General features: G+C 47.7%; 1 protein-coding gene across 1 annotated transcript in view; it reads left to right on the top strand.

Moving 5' to 3' along the window:
- Nucleotides 1–13,235, top strand: part of FBN2 (fibrillin 2) — a 1,006,102-nt gene that overhangs the window by 842,908 nt on the left and 149,959 nt on the right. The window contains exons 39-41 of the mRNA XM_069227289.1: nt 7,491–7,616; nt 7,948–8,073; nt 8,906–9,058. Of these exons, the coding sequence (XP_069083390.1) occupies nt 7,491–7,616; nt 7,948–8,073; nt 8,906–9,058 (405 nt within the window). The remainder of the gene's footprint in view (nt 1–7,490; nt 7,617–7,947; nt 8,074–8,905; nt 9,059–13,235) is intronic.

Genomic DNA, 13,235 nt, shown 5'->3' with positions numbered 1-13,235 from the left:
GGCTACCGGAGGCAACCGATATGGGCCGCATGGAGGACTTCGTCGAGAATATGTTACAAGGGCTGTTTGCTGGCGAGCTCTCTCGGCTGTTGGTGATTGAGAGGGCACATCGCTCCTTGGGCCCTCGCCCTCCTCCTGGCACTCCTCCACGCCCAATTATTGCACGACTATTGAATTTTAGGGACCGAGATACTGTGCTCCGGTTAGCTAGGGAGAAAAGACCCCTGGTATATAAGAACTCTGAAATTAACTTTTTTCCCGATTATACCCCAGGTGTACAGGCCCAGAGGCGGGCTTTCCTACCGACAAAGCGCCTGCTCAGCCAGGCTGGAGTTGGGTTTGCCCTGTTATACCCAGCTAAACTGAGGGTGCGACATGAAGGCAAAGTGCTGTACTTCTCGGATCCAAAGCAGGTGACTAAGTTCGCTAGACGATTACCCAAGCAGTCGGGGTGGGGCGGGCGGGGGGAGTGGGCGCTGAGGACGCCTCTCTCAGTGACAATGATTAAGTGTCATGTGCGGGACACCACTACGTTTGAAGCTGTGGGGGCGTGTGGGTCCGGTCCGCGATCTGGCCCCTGATGTGTAACTGTTGCTTTGCCCGTGGCCCCTCTCCCCTAGAACTTCTGGGTGGAGAGTCGATTGGCAGGCTTCTGCCCCCACGGATGAGTCCGGTTGCTACCTGTTCAATGTTTGCAGTGTGGGCTTTGGGGTTGGTTGGGTGGGTCACTTCGAGGGTCCGATTGGGGGGCCTGGGTGGGTGGTGGGAGGAAGGGGTTAATTGGGGAATGTATCAGGTTCCCTATTTGTTAAGTTCTTGGGAGGTGGAGAGCTGTGTTCATGCGCAGTGTTGTATGACTGCGGTTCTGGATGGGGGATGATGTTACCTCTGCTGTGAGATGCTTGACATGGAATGTGCGGGGACTTAATGATAACCGTAAGGCCCGGCTGGTGATGGCTTATGTTAAGCGTCATGGGATTGACATCTGTATGATACAAGAAACGCATTTGATGGCATCGACGGTTGGCAGGCTAAAAGCTGGCTGGGTCGGGGAGGCTCACTATTCTACATACTCTAGCTACGCTCGTGGGGTTGCAATCATTATCCGTAAGGGGCTGCAGTGGCGTACGCGCGAAATTATTTCTGACCCCAATGGCAGATATGTAATACTGAGTGGAGTGTTGTTAGAAGGGGCTTGCCGGCTAGTGGCTGTGTATGGGCCGAATGTAGATGACCCGGAGTTTTTCCTGGAGGTATGGCGCCTAGTGGAGTCGCTGGGAGCTGGAGCTGTGATCTGGGGCGGTGATTTTAATGTAGTCCTAGATGCTTGGCTGGACCGAGAGAGCGCGGCTAGGATGCAACATTTTTCTTCAGCAAGATCTTTGACAGCAGTAATGGATAGCGGTGCGCTGGTGGATCTGTGGAGGCAGAGACACATAGGAGTGCACGAGGGCACCTGCTTGAACTACTTACATAGCAGTTGGTCTCGTATTGATCGATGGCTGGGCACTAGAGATGTGGAGGCTTGAACTAGAGCAATAGACCATCTTCCCCGTACGCTGTCAGACCACTCACCGGTGTTATTAGACCTGGCGATACCTAGTGACTTACAACTGATGGTGATGTGGCGGCTGCCCAGCGGTGCTCTCCGGGACGACATCTTCCGAGAGGAAGTGCAGGAGGCTGTTCGGTTATTTTTTTAGGAGAATCGAGGTTCGGTGGACTCCCCCGGCACTGTATGGGAGGCATTTAAAGTGGTTATCCGTGGGATGTGTCTTGCAAAACAGCATGGGATAGTGAAAGCTTTAAGGCGGGAGATGGCTGATATCGAAAGGAGGCTTGGCGATCTGGAACGGCGCTTAGAGGTGACATGGTAAAGCAAGGTACTTGCCGAAATCAGGTGTGAGGTGTCCCTATATGAAGAGGCCTCTCTAAGAGAGGTATGTTTGCTTGGGAGACACGCACAGGCTCGCAGGTATGGTGAGGGTGAGAGAGCCGGGAGGACACTAGCGGGATTATTGCGTAGCCCCTGGGCCAGTAATTACGTTACTGAGGCGATAGATACTGAGGGCGGCAGGGTGACCGGATCGGGAGGCGTGATGCAGGTTGTTAGAAATGGGGTTTCTGGTTGGCTAGGGTATGCACCTCAGCCAGGCAGAACTTACCCACTCTAGTCAGGGCAAGGGAGTTACACGTCCAAGATAACCCCTGCTCACCCGCATTTGCACAACACACACATACATGTGACGCAATATCCCCACCACAAAGGAAACACAACACCAGATTATATGAAAATATACTGTATTGTACACAACGTAATTATCAGACCAACATCACATAATAGTACTATCCTGCTACCTTAGCAGTTGTCAGAACGTTACACATTAGTTACTCTGCAAACTAGCAGTAGTCACACATAACACACAGGTTACTCAGTATTCTGCAACATAAGCAGTAGTCAGGAAACACGTAATCACATTAGAACACTTGTCATAAGAATATCATAAAACGCCCATAGTAGGAACATTAGAAAACCTATGGCAAGTTAGGGAAACATATTAGCAAGTCACGCCCATAAAAGGAACATGTGCACACATATGTAAAAGCATCATAGAACAGGTAGGCAATATATCATAATAGCAAAGTCTGTAGAAAGAACTTTAGATTAGGAACATATTGGTCCATTTAAAAGTACCTGTCTTGATGGGGAGGCACTTCCAGTGCCTAAAACAACTAATTGGGGCCCCCGGCGCTCCTCTGTGCAAAAACGGGGGCCTCCCTCAACATGGCAGACCGAGAGGGGCGGCACGCACCCTCTCTGAATTTTTGACGGGCCCCTTCTGGGACCCGTGATCATTGGGGGGCCCCCGGGCCTCCACCGGCCCTCTCCAAGGGGGGCCCAAGTCAGGGAAATCCTTTAAAGGGGGAGGGGGGCACCTCGCGCTCCCTCCTGGCAAAGATGTAAAAGATCGTTGCAGGGGTCAGGGGCCACAGCACCCTGCCCCTGGGAACAACTAAACAAGAAGGAGCACAGGGCTGGTGGGCCCAGCTACAGGCCAGCACAAGGGGTGCAGATGGTGGCAGTTCCTCCTAGTGACAAGGCAGGTCACAGGTCAGCACAGCAGCAGTCCATGGCAGTTTCCTGGTGAGTCCATTCATCAGCGTTCTGTGTCCAGTTTCAAGTTCCAAGAATGTTCAAATTGTGGGGAAAATTCCCCTGTACTTATAGTCAGTTCTTACAGTGTTTTACAATGGTAGGGAGAGGAGGTTCCAGCCAGTTACAACTGGTTCTGGGAGTGCCCCCTCTCTCCTTTCAGCACAGGCTCCAAACATCAGTGGGGGGTTAACGACCCTATTGTGTGAGGCCAGGGCACAGTCTTTACAAATGCAGGTGTGCCCCGCCTCTCCCTTCTCTCAGCCCAGGAAGACTATTCAGTATGCAGATGCACCTCGGTGACACCTCCACCCTCCCTGTGTACAGGCTGTCTGAAAAGTATGCACAAAGCCCCAACTGTCACTCTGCCCAGACGTGGATTGGAGTCAAGCTGCAAAACACCAGAATTATAAGCACAGATAAATGCGCACTTTCTAGAAGTGGCATTTCTGTGATAGTAATAAAAAATACACCCACACCAGTAAGCAGTATTTATTATCACCATCACAACCATACCAAACACGCCTACGCTACCCCTCATAAATCAGACAATACCCCTTACACCTAAGGCAGGGCATTTCTAATGCAATCCTATGAGAAGGCAGCACTCACAGCAGTGAGACACCAAGTTAGGCTGTTTGTCACTACCAGGACAGGCCAGGCAATATGGCACATGTCCTGCCTTTCTACATACATGGCACCCAGCCCATAGGGCTAGCTAGGGCGTACTTTAGGGGTGACTTACATGTAGTAAAAGGGGAGTTCTGGGCCTGGCAAGTAAATTTAGATGCCAGGTCCCTGTGGCAGAAAACTGCGCACACAGGCCCTGCGCTAGCAGGCCTGAGACAGGTTTGAAAGTCTACTTCAGTGGGTGGCGCAAGCAGCGCTGCAGGCCCACTAGTAGTATTTAATTTACAGGCCCTGGGTATAGAGATACCACTTGTACAAGGGACTTATAGGTAAATTAAATATGCCAATTAGGTATAAGCCAATCATACCAACTTTAGATGGGAGAGCACCTGCACTTTAGCACTGGTCAGCAGTGATAAAGTGCTCAGAGTCCTAGAGCCAACAGCGAGAGGTCAGAAAAACCAGGAGGAAGGAGGCAAAAAGACTAGGGATGACCATGCGTATGGCCAAAAGTCCAAAACAGGTATTTACAGAATATTTCTCGCAGCTATACGCGCCACCGGTGGGTCTTAGGGAGGCAGATATGAAGGAGTATTTTGAGAACATTGCGCTAGTATGGTTTGAGGAGGCACACAGGATGTATCTGGATATGCCGTTCACAGTAGAGGAAGTGGCTGCGGCGATTCGAAGCCTACCCGGAGATAAGTCTCCGGGCACTGACGGTTTATCCCCTGCTTTTTATAAAGAATATGTGGACATCCTTGCTCCCTATTTGTTGGAGGTGTATGAGGAGTCTCTGGCGACTGGGTCACTCCCGACCTCCCTCCGGGAGGCTTTAATAATAACTGTTTTGAAGCCTGGGAAGGACCCGACACGATGCGATTCGTATCGCCCACTTTCCATGATAAACATTGATAACAAGATTCTTGCAAAAATGATAGCGACTCGACTGCAGCCATTACTCTCTAGAATGGTGCTTCCGGATCAATCAGGCTTTATCCCTGGGAGATCCACGAGCCATAATCTGCGTACTTTCTTTGCGGTGCTGGGATCATTAGAGACAGACGATGATGTAGCTGCAGTGTTTCTTGATGCAGCTAAGGCCTTTGATTCCCTAGCTTGGGAATATATGTTTGCGCTTCTGAACCGGGTGGGTCTCAGCGCGCGTTTTGTGAACTGGATCAGGTTGCTGTATACCCTGCCCACTGCCAGGTTGCGCCTTAACGGAGGTGTATCGGCCCCATTCCTGGTCTCGCGGGGTACACGACAGGGCTGCCCGCTGTCTCCGTTTCTTTTCGCGGCTGCGATGGAGCCTCTGGCGGCGGGACTGCGACAGAAATATAGCAATAGCGGCTTACAGTTTCGGCAACGCCCTGTCTTGATATCTTTATATGCAGATGATATCGCGCTATACGTGCGAAACCCCGTAGAAATTAGACATCTTATTAGATGAAATTGTTCGCTTCGGGAATTTTTCTGGGGTCACTATTAATTGGTCGAAATCAATGATCCTGCCACTAACTCCTAGCGTGGAGAGATTTGACTCGCGATACCCTCTGGTTTGGGCAGATGGACCGGTGCGTTATCTGGGCATACACCTGTGCTGCGACGCGGAATCGCTTCGGCTTGCTAATTATGGGACAGCGCTGACATGGCTAGAGGAAAAGGTGGAGGTCTGGAAAGCTTTGCCACTTTCGCTGACTGGTCGCATTGCTATTGCTAAGATGGTGGTACTCCCTAAATTTTTGTATTTATTCGTGAATCTTCCCCTTCCACTTACTAGGGCCTATTTCCGGCGCCTGAGATCTGCGCTTGTTCGGCTGGCATGGGCGGGGCGACAGTCCCGCATCGCTTGGGAGAAATTGACGCTGCTATTTGAGCGGGGCGGATTGGCAGCCCCAGACCTGGAGTTATATTATCACTGTGCACAGGCACATTTTGCGTACTATTGGCTGAATCCGACCCGTTATATGCCACACCTTGCACCGGAGAGTGATATGCCACACCTTGCACCGGAGAGTGATTCTGTCTGGCCTGACGGCTTGGTATGCGCGCTCGGCGGTCGGGTTCCCCACCGTTCTGGAGGAGTTGACACAGTCTCCTGCACTGCGGGAGCATGGAGAGCGTTAATGCAGCGGGCTGGGATATCTGCACCCTTTGCTCCTTCGCTGCCTGTTATGGCAGTGGCTGATGCCCAGATGTTTCGTGATGGAGGGGTGCGCGGGTTTCTGCGAGACGCTGGCTTGACGGTGCTGGGAGACTGGGTCCGCGCTTTGCTGCAAGATCGATTTTTTGAAGTGCCGGATGCTCCCTTGGAGTTTCGTGCTCTGGAGGCACTTTGTAGCGCGAGATCCCCCTCCAAGCTGATAACTAAGCTGTATAATGCTGTGCAGGAGCAGGCGAGTGGCCTTGTGGTGTCCTCTAGGACTGCATGGGAGAGAGATGTGGGGGAGCCTATCCCGGAGGCAATGTGGCGTAGCTGTTGTGCTCATATGAGGACACTGTCCCCGAATTATAGACTGCGCCTGCTGCATTTTAAGTTTCTGCACCGACTATATTATACGCCCAAGAAACTACATTCCATGGGGCTGCTAGCGGATACATGCTGCGCTCGTTGCGGGGCTCGGGACGCGGGCTTCTTTCACCTGGCATGGGAGTGCGCGAAAGTGTATAAGTTTTGGGAGGAGATAAGACGGTCGATTGTTGAAATGATAGAGGTGGAGGTACCCCTCTCCCCTAAGATAGCGCTGTTGGGATATATGGACGAGGTTCAGGGCCCGCATAGACGCTTGGTGGGCCTTCTCATGCTGCTGGCTAAGCGTAGAGCTGCGATGTGCTGGGGTCGGGGGAGAGCCCCCCGTAGGTCTGATTGGTTACGAGATGCTGCTTTTTGTCATGATCAGCTGTTAGTATTCTGGGAACTTATGCCAGAGGGATCCCGCCCCAAAGATATCTGGGCCCCTCTAAATGAATATCTGCCGACGCAGACTGAGGGTGCTGTGTGACTGATGTCTCCCATGTGCGCGTTTCATTCCCCCTCGGATCATGCGAGTTACCTTGTTGTATGATAATCCTGCGCGATGTGACTATGTGCTCCACCTGCCTGTTTTTAGAGGTTTTTGCAACTGTTATTTTTTTACAGTTCTCCCTGCTCGACGATGTCAGATTAATACCATTGGGTGTGTCTGCCCTTGTCCTACGCTGGGGCGGCGGACTTTTGCGCTCCTCCGGTGTGGAGGCTCTTTTTTGGAACGGATCCCTTGATATCAGTATATAGAGAGAGATACTGGCAGAGACCCGCCTGCGATTTGGGATACCACAGTAGTTATATGATTTGTAATGGTTCTCATATATCCTTATCCTCTCGTCAAGAGATCTGCTGTATAAATGTATGTTTCTTTGGTTTGTGTTTAAATAAATAAAATAAAAAATAAAAATAATAATAAAAAAAATCTTGGGGACGATACTAGCCTTTGATAAATAGTGTTGCAGGTTAGTAATCTTTTCATTAATTAAAAAGGAAACTGGTCCATTTGTCTATTTAACGCCCCCGCCACTGCTGTCAGTGTGTTATTTGAGTTTAAATCAATCTCCTGTGGAAAGGGGAAACGAAAAGTGGATCTTATGAGATCATTTGCTTCGGTGAAGGTATACCACACATTCAAAAACGTTTTACAGCAAGTACCTCTTGGTTTTGTGCACGCAGACATTGATGAATGCCAGGAGCTTCCAGGACTCTGCCAAGGTGGAAACTGCATCAATACGTTCGGCAGCTTCCAATGTGAATGTCCAACAGGCTACTACCTCAGTGAAACAACACGCATTTGTGAAGGTAACTTAATATACAAATATATATGTTTATAAAAGTATGTTTTTGTCTTATGGAGTGATAAACCTGAACATGTTTGAAGGCGTGCCTCTGTACCTTCTATGGAAGGATTTATTTTTTTTTCTGTTGTACGTTCAAAGTCTAGGTAATGTTGCATGTACAACATTAGACATATCTTTCAGTATGATATTAGTTTTATGGTAACAGAAGATGTATTAGATGTGATTGCATTTCACTAGATTGCTTCGTCAAAGCATACTTTCTGTTTTAAATGTATCATCAATGTGTTGCCTACATTTTAAAAGTTTGATGATGTTTTGCTTCTTCTTTTCAGATATTGACGAGTGTTTTTCACAGCCGGGTGTATGTGGCCCTGGAACATGCTACAATACATTGGGGAATTACACTTGCATCTGTCCTCCTGAATACATGCAGGTCAACGGTGGACACAACTGCATGGGTATGGAAGCATCTCCTGTTATTGTCCATCAATGAAAGTAGAAAACTGGACTTTCACTCAATCAGAGAGTAATGGACTTCACAGTCCAGTTATTTCTAGATTGAGTAATGTGCTTGATACAACCCTGAGTGTCATTGTGGTGTTGGTGCTCTACTAGCTACCAAAGTTATATTTGTTGTGTTTATTTTTGGTGATTTGTTAATTTCAGCACATATTATTAAGGTTGCATCATTGCAGCGTATACCAAGAACACTGGAGAAAAAACAATAATGATTTAACAATAACAATAACAATAATAACAATAATAATGAGTGACCCTGATCTTAAGTGTGCATTATGGTAGAAGACTGTTGATTTGCATTGAACTCCGAGATACATTTTGTGGTGATATTGTTATACTGAATTGTCGTAGTTGAGTATTTCTGGTGTGCTTTATTTGTATGTAGCCCCACATTTCCTGCCCATGAGCTGTGGAGACATGACAGCTTTGTTTGAGACTCATAACCTGTGAGGGAGCTTTCGCAGGAAGTCACTGACATATCCACTATGTGGTTCAGTGCCAGGATCCTTGATCAAACAAAGGCAAGCTGACTTTACTCTGTGTTATGATTCTTTCCCCTGATTAGGTCTAAACTAACATCCCTGTTATAACGGCCATCAGAGAATTCACAGTCAGAAACATAGTTACTCCTGTTAGTCCTTGAAAAAACAAAAACCTGTCAACCTGGCTCAGATTTGTTGCATTTCACACTTCATCTGGACCATGAAATACAGTAGCAGTGGAATCATTAATGATGCTGCGCGAAGCATGATTTTGCTTTTTTCCTTTCAGATATGAGAAAGAGCTATTGCTACAAAACCCATAACGGAACAAGCTGTGACAACGACCTTCCCTTCAATGTGACAAAGCGGATGTGTTGCTGCACCTACAACGTTGGCAAAGCCTGGGGAAAACCTTGTGAGGCATGCCCCAAGCCGGGCACGGGTAAGTCATATTCCAGTATTGCACACATGCATGCAGTGAAAGGGGTCAGGCATTCAGCAGAACACAGAAGTGAAGTGTTCATAATATTTTAGATTTATAATTATGGAGTCCTTAGGCAAGATCCACTGATCAATCATATGATGCAGTGCAAATGGATTGCGACGTCATATTTAATCCTTACTTTATTACTACTCTGTGTATGTATCTGTGTTGGTTTTGTTGTTCATTTGTTCAAATGTCTTCATCACATCTACGGTCACGTGTGAGATAGGGCAGAGTACAGGTTCTTCTTGCGGACAGTGAAGGGGCTGCCCATTGCTGTTTAGCATAGTGTACATTACTGTGGCTTCAAATAATATGCTGAAACAAGAAGCTCTCTCTACAAGTTTGATGCTTGCACAAGTTTGCACTGCAGCTGCTACTTTTTTACCTTCCCTCTTGTGAGTGACCAGGTGGTGAGCACACAAAGGATTAGACATGTTCTGTTATGTTATTTAATTACCACATTATGCCAGCATACAGTTGACTTAAAGCAATTGGAGTTGGTGGTAGTGCAAGCAAGACAGAGTGAGTGGTCCAGAAGAGCAGAATGGGTGGGACAGGGAGTAGGTGTCTAGGCCGTAGTGCACTCTGTTTTGGAATCTATATTGTCACCAGTCTTTTTCCTATATCTGTAAAGTGTGGGCTACAGACCCTTCTCTTGTAAAATTCCACTATGAGAGGACTATAGAACCTTTGCAGACATTTGCGTGCATGTCAAATGTGTGTATATGTAGTGAGTGTGTGTCACTTGTATTGCTATAGGACTGTGAGTTTTCTGAGTCTGCTGAGTCTGAGTAGTGGGCCAGTGGAATCCATTTTGGATACTCCTGGTGTGCAAAAAACGATGGATGAAACCCAGATCTGTGACTGGGAGTGAATGTTTGATTTGTTCAGCATTCTGTCCATTATCTGTTCTGTTTTCATTTATTGCCCCAAGTGGAAAGGGTATGCCCAGATGTGGGTCCTGTGCTCACTATGCCACCTGATTCAGGCTAGGCTGGCTGATGAGGGTTGATTCCCCAAAACCGGTCCCTGGATACTTGTTTCTGGTCCAGGCCTGGCTGTTCGGGCTGGATTGTTCCCATGGGGAGCTGGGTCAAGACTGATTTACATATGGCTAGGTCCAAACTGGAAAGGCATGGCGTGCAGAAAAATGATGGAATAAAACCAGATCTGTGACTGGGGTGAATGTTTGATTTGTTCAGCATTCCATCAATCATATGTTCTTTTTGCATTTGTTGCCCCAAGTAGGATGGTTATGCCCGGACATGGGTCCTGTGCTCACTATACCACCTGATTCAAGCTAATCTGGCTGATGAGGGGTGATACCCCAAAACCTGTCCCAGGATGCTTGTTTCTAGTCCAGGGAGGACGCGGCCTGGCAATTCGGGCTGGACTGTTCCAATGGGAAGCAAGATCAAGACTGATTTGCATATGGCTGGGTCCAAACTGGAAAGGCATGGCATGCAAACACTTTATGGATTAAACCCAGATCTGTGACTGGGGGTGAATTTTCGATTTATTCAGCATTCCGTCCATCATCTCTTCTTTTTGTTTCTTTTACTCCAAGTGGTAAGGGTATGCCCAGACGTGGGTCCCATGCTTGCTATGCCACCAGATCCAAGTTAGCTGATGAGGGATGATACCACAAAACCGGTCCCAGGATCCTTGTTTCCAGTCCAGGGAGGACCTGGCCTGGCGGTTCAGGCTGGACTGTTTGCAATGGGAGCAAGACTAAGACTGCTTTGCATATGGCTGGGTCCAAATTGGAAAGGTATTGGATGCAAAAAACAATGGATTAAACCCAGATCTGTGACTGGGGTGAAGGTTTGATTCATTCAGCATACCATCCATCATATGTTCTTTTTGCATTTGTTGCCCCAAGCGGGAAGGTTATGCCCAGACATGGGTCCTGTGCTCACTGTACCACCTGATTCAAGCTAATCTGGCTGATGATGGTTGATACCCCAAAACCAGTCCCAGGATACTTGTTTCCATTCTAGGGAGAACCTGGCCTGGCTGTTCAGGCTAGACTTTTTCCATGGGGAGCAGGGTCAAGAATGATTTGCATATGGCTGGGTCCAAACTGGAAAGGCATGGCATGTAGAAAGATGATGGATTAAACCCAGATCTGTGACTCAGGGTGAATGTTTGATTCATTCAGTATTTCATCCATCATCTGTTCTTTTTGCATTCATAGCCCCAAATGGGAAGGTTATGCCCAAACATGGGTCCCGTGCTCACTGTCACCAGTTTCAAACTAGCATGGCTGATGAGGGGTGATACCCCAAAACCGGTCCCAGGATGCTTGTTTCTAGTCCAGGGAAGACGTGACCTGGAAATTCGGGCTGGACTGTTCCAATGGGGAGCAAGATCAAGACTGATTTGCATATGGCTGGGTCTAAATTGGAAAGCTACTGCATGCAAAAAATGATGGATTAATCCCGGATCTGTGACTGGGGGGAGGAATTTTTTATTTATTCAGCATTCCATCCATTATCTTTTCCTTTTGCATTTGTCTCCCCAAGTGGAAAAGGTATGCCCAGAAGTGGGTCCTGTGTTCTCTGTGCCACTGGATTCAAGCTAGCCTGGATGATGAGATGTGGTAACCTGAAACTGGTCTCACAATGCTTGTTTCCTGTCCAGAGAGAACTGGCCTGCCAATTCACGCTGGACAGTTCCCATTGGGAGCAGGGTCAAGACGGATTTACATATGGCCGGGTCCTCACTGGAAAGGCATGGCGTGCAAAAAAACGATAAATTAAACCCAGATCTGTGACTGGGGGTGGATGTTTGATTTGATCAGGATTCCGTTCATCATCAGTTCTTTTTGCATTTGCTGCCCCAAGTGGGAAGGGTATGCCCATATGTGGGTCCCACGCTCGCTATGCCACCAGATTCGAGCTACCCTGGCTAAGGAGGGGGGATACCACGAGACTGATCCCAGGATGCTTCTTTCCGGTCCAGGGAGGACCTGGTCTGGCAGTTCAGTCTGGACTGTTCCAATGGGGAAAAGACTCAAGACTAATGTGCATATGTCCAAACTGGAAAGGCATGGTGTGCAGAAAAATGATGGATTAAACTCAGATCTGTGACTGGGGGTGAATGTTTGATTTGTTCAGTATTCTGTCCATCATCTGATCTTCTTGTAACCATGGCGCAAGATGGAAGATGGAAGATGATGGCAGACTCACCGAGACAAAGGAATTTTTTTATTTCAATTCATTAGGTTAGAGAGTTCATACCCAGACAATAAGCAAGGAGGATGAAGACAGACTTCCATTAAAAATTCAATGATGTCCTTGTTAGGAAAATAATGCTGTTTAATTCTTCCTGGTAAATGCTATTTGGTAGATGTTAGGAGTGGAACAGTGGTTTCTGTTTTTCAAAGTGAGGATGTTTCTTTGCAGGGCCTTTTATCTTTCTGATTATTGCTTCAGGACTGCTGATGACAGCAGTGTGCAGAGAACTCATTATTTATAGTGGCCATGTTTTGGGCACTCCAGCTTGGAGCCAAAGAATTTGTCTTGAAAGCATACTGGAAATAATAACTGAAAGAGAACCAAGCTAAACAAGTTGTGAAACATTGTATCAACATCCCCTGTATCAAAAATCTGAATTAAAACGAGTCCCAAGTTATTTATAACCAAGTAAGGGAGAGATCCACAGAATACTGACAAAGCTATTGTGCTGCCTGTTAGCTGTGTCCCAAAAATGAGGTCGTTGCTGTTGCCGAGTCTGTTGGTGATGAGGGCCTGGTTGACCTTTGTCCTGTGTGTGTTGGGAGCCATTTGAAGATCTTGCGAAGTATGCTGAGGATGTGGAAGCAGGATGCGACCACAGAGGTAACCTATTTGTTCATCATTAATTTGTTGTCAAGGATGATGCAGAGGCTTTTAGCATGGTCTGTGGAAGTGGGCATGGAACCCAGGTTAGTTGGCCTGGAACCCAGGTTAGTTGGCCACCAGTAGGAGTCCCAATGGGAGCTCTTACTTCCAATCATCAGGATCTCCATATTTTCCATGTTGAGTTTGAGGCAGTTCTATCGCATTCAGTTGGCCACGTTGGACATGCAGGCAGTGAAGTTGGTCCTGGTGGTATTTTTCATGTCAGTGAGAAAGAGGATGAGCTGAGT

The sequence above is a fragment of the Pleurodeles waltl genome, chromosome 1_1, assembly GCF_031143425.1.
Source record: "Pleurodeles waltl isolate 20211129_DDA chromosome 1_1, aPleWal1.hap1.20221129, whole genome shotgun sequence".
Lineage (NCBI taxonomy): Eukaryota > Metazoa > Chordata > Amphibia > Caudata > Salamandridae > Pleurodeles > Pleurodeles waltl.
This window is presented reverse-complemented; position numbering and strand designations above follow the sequence as displayed.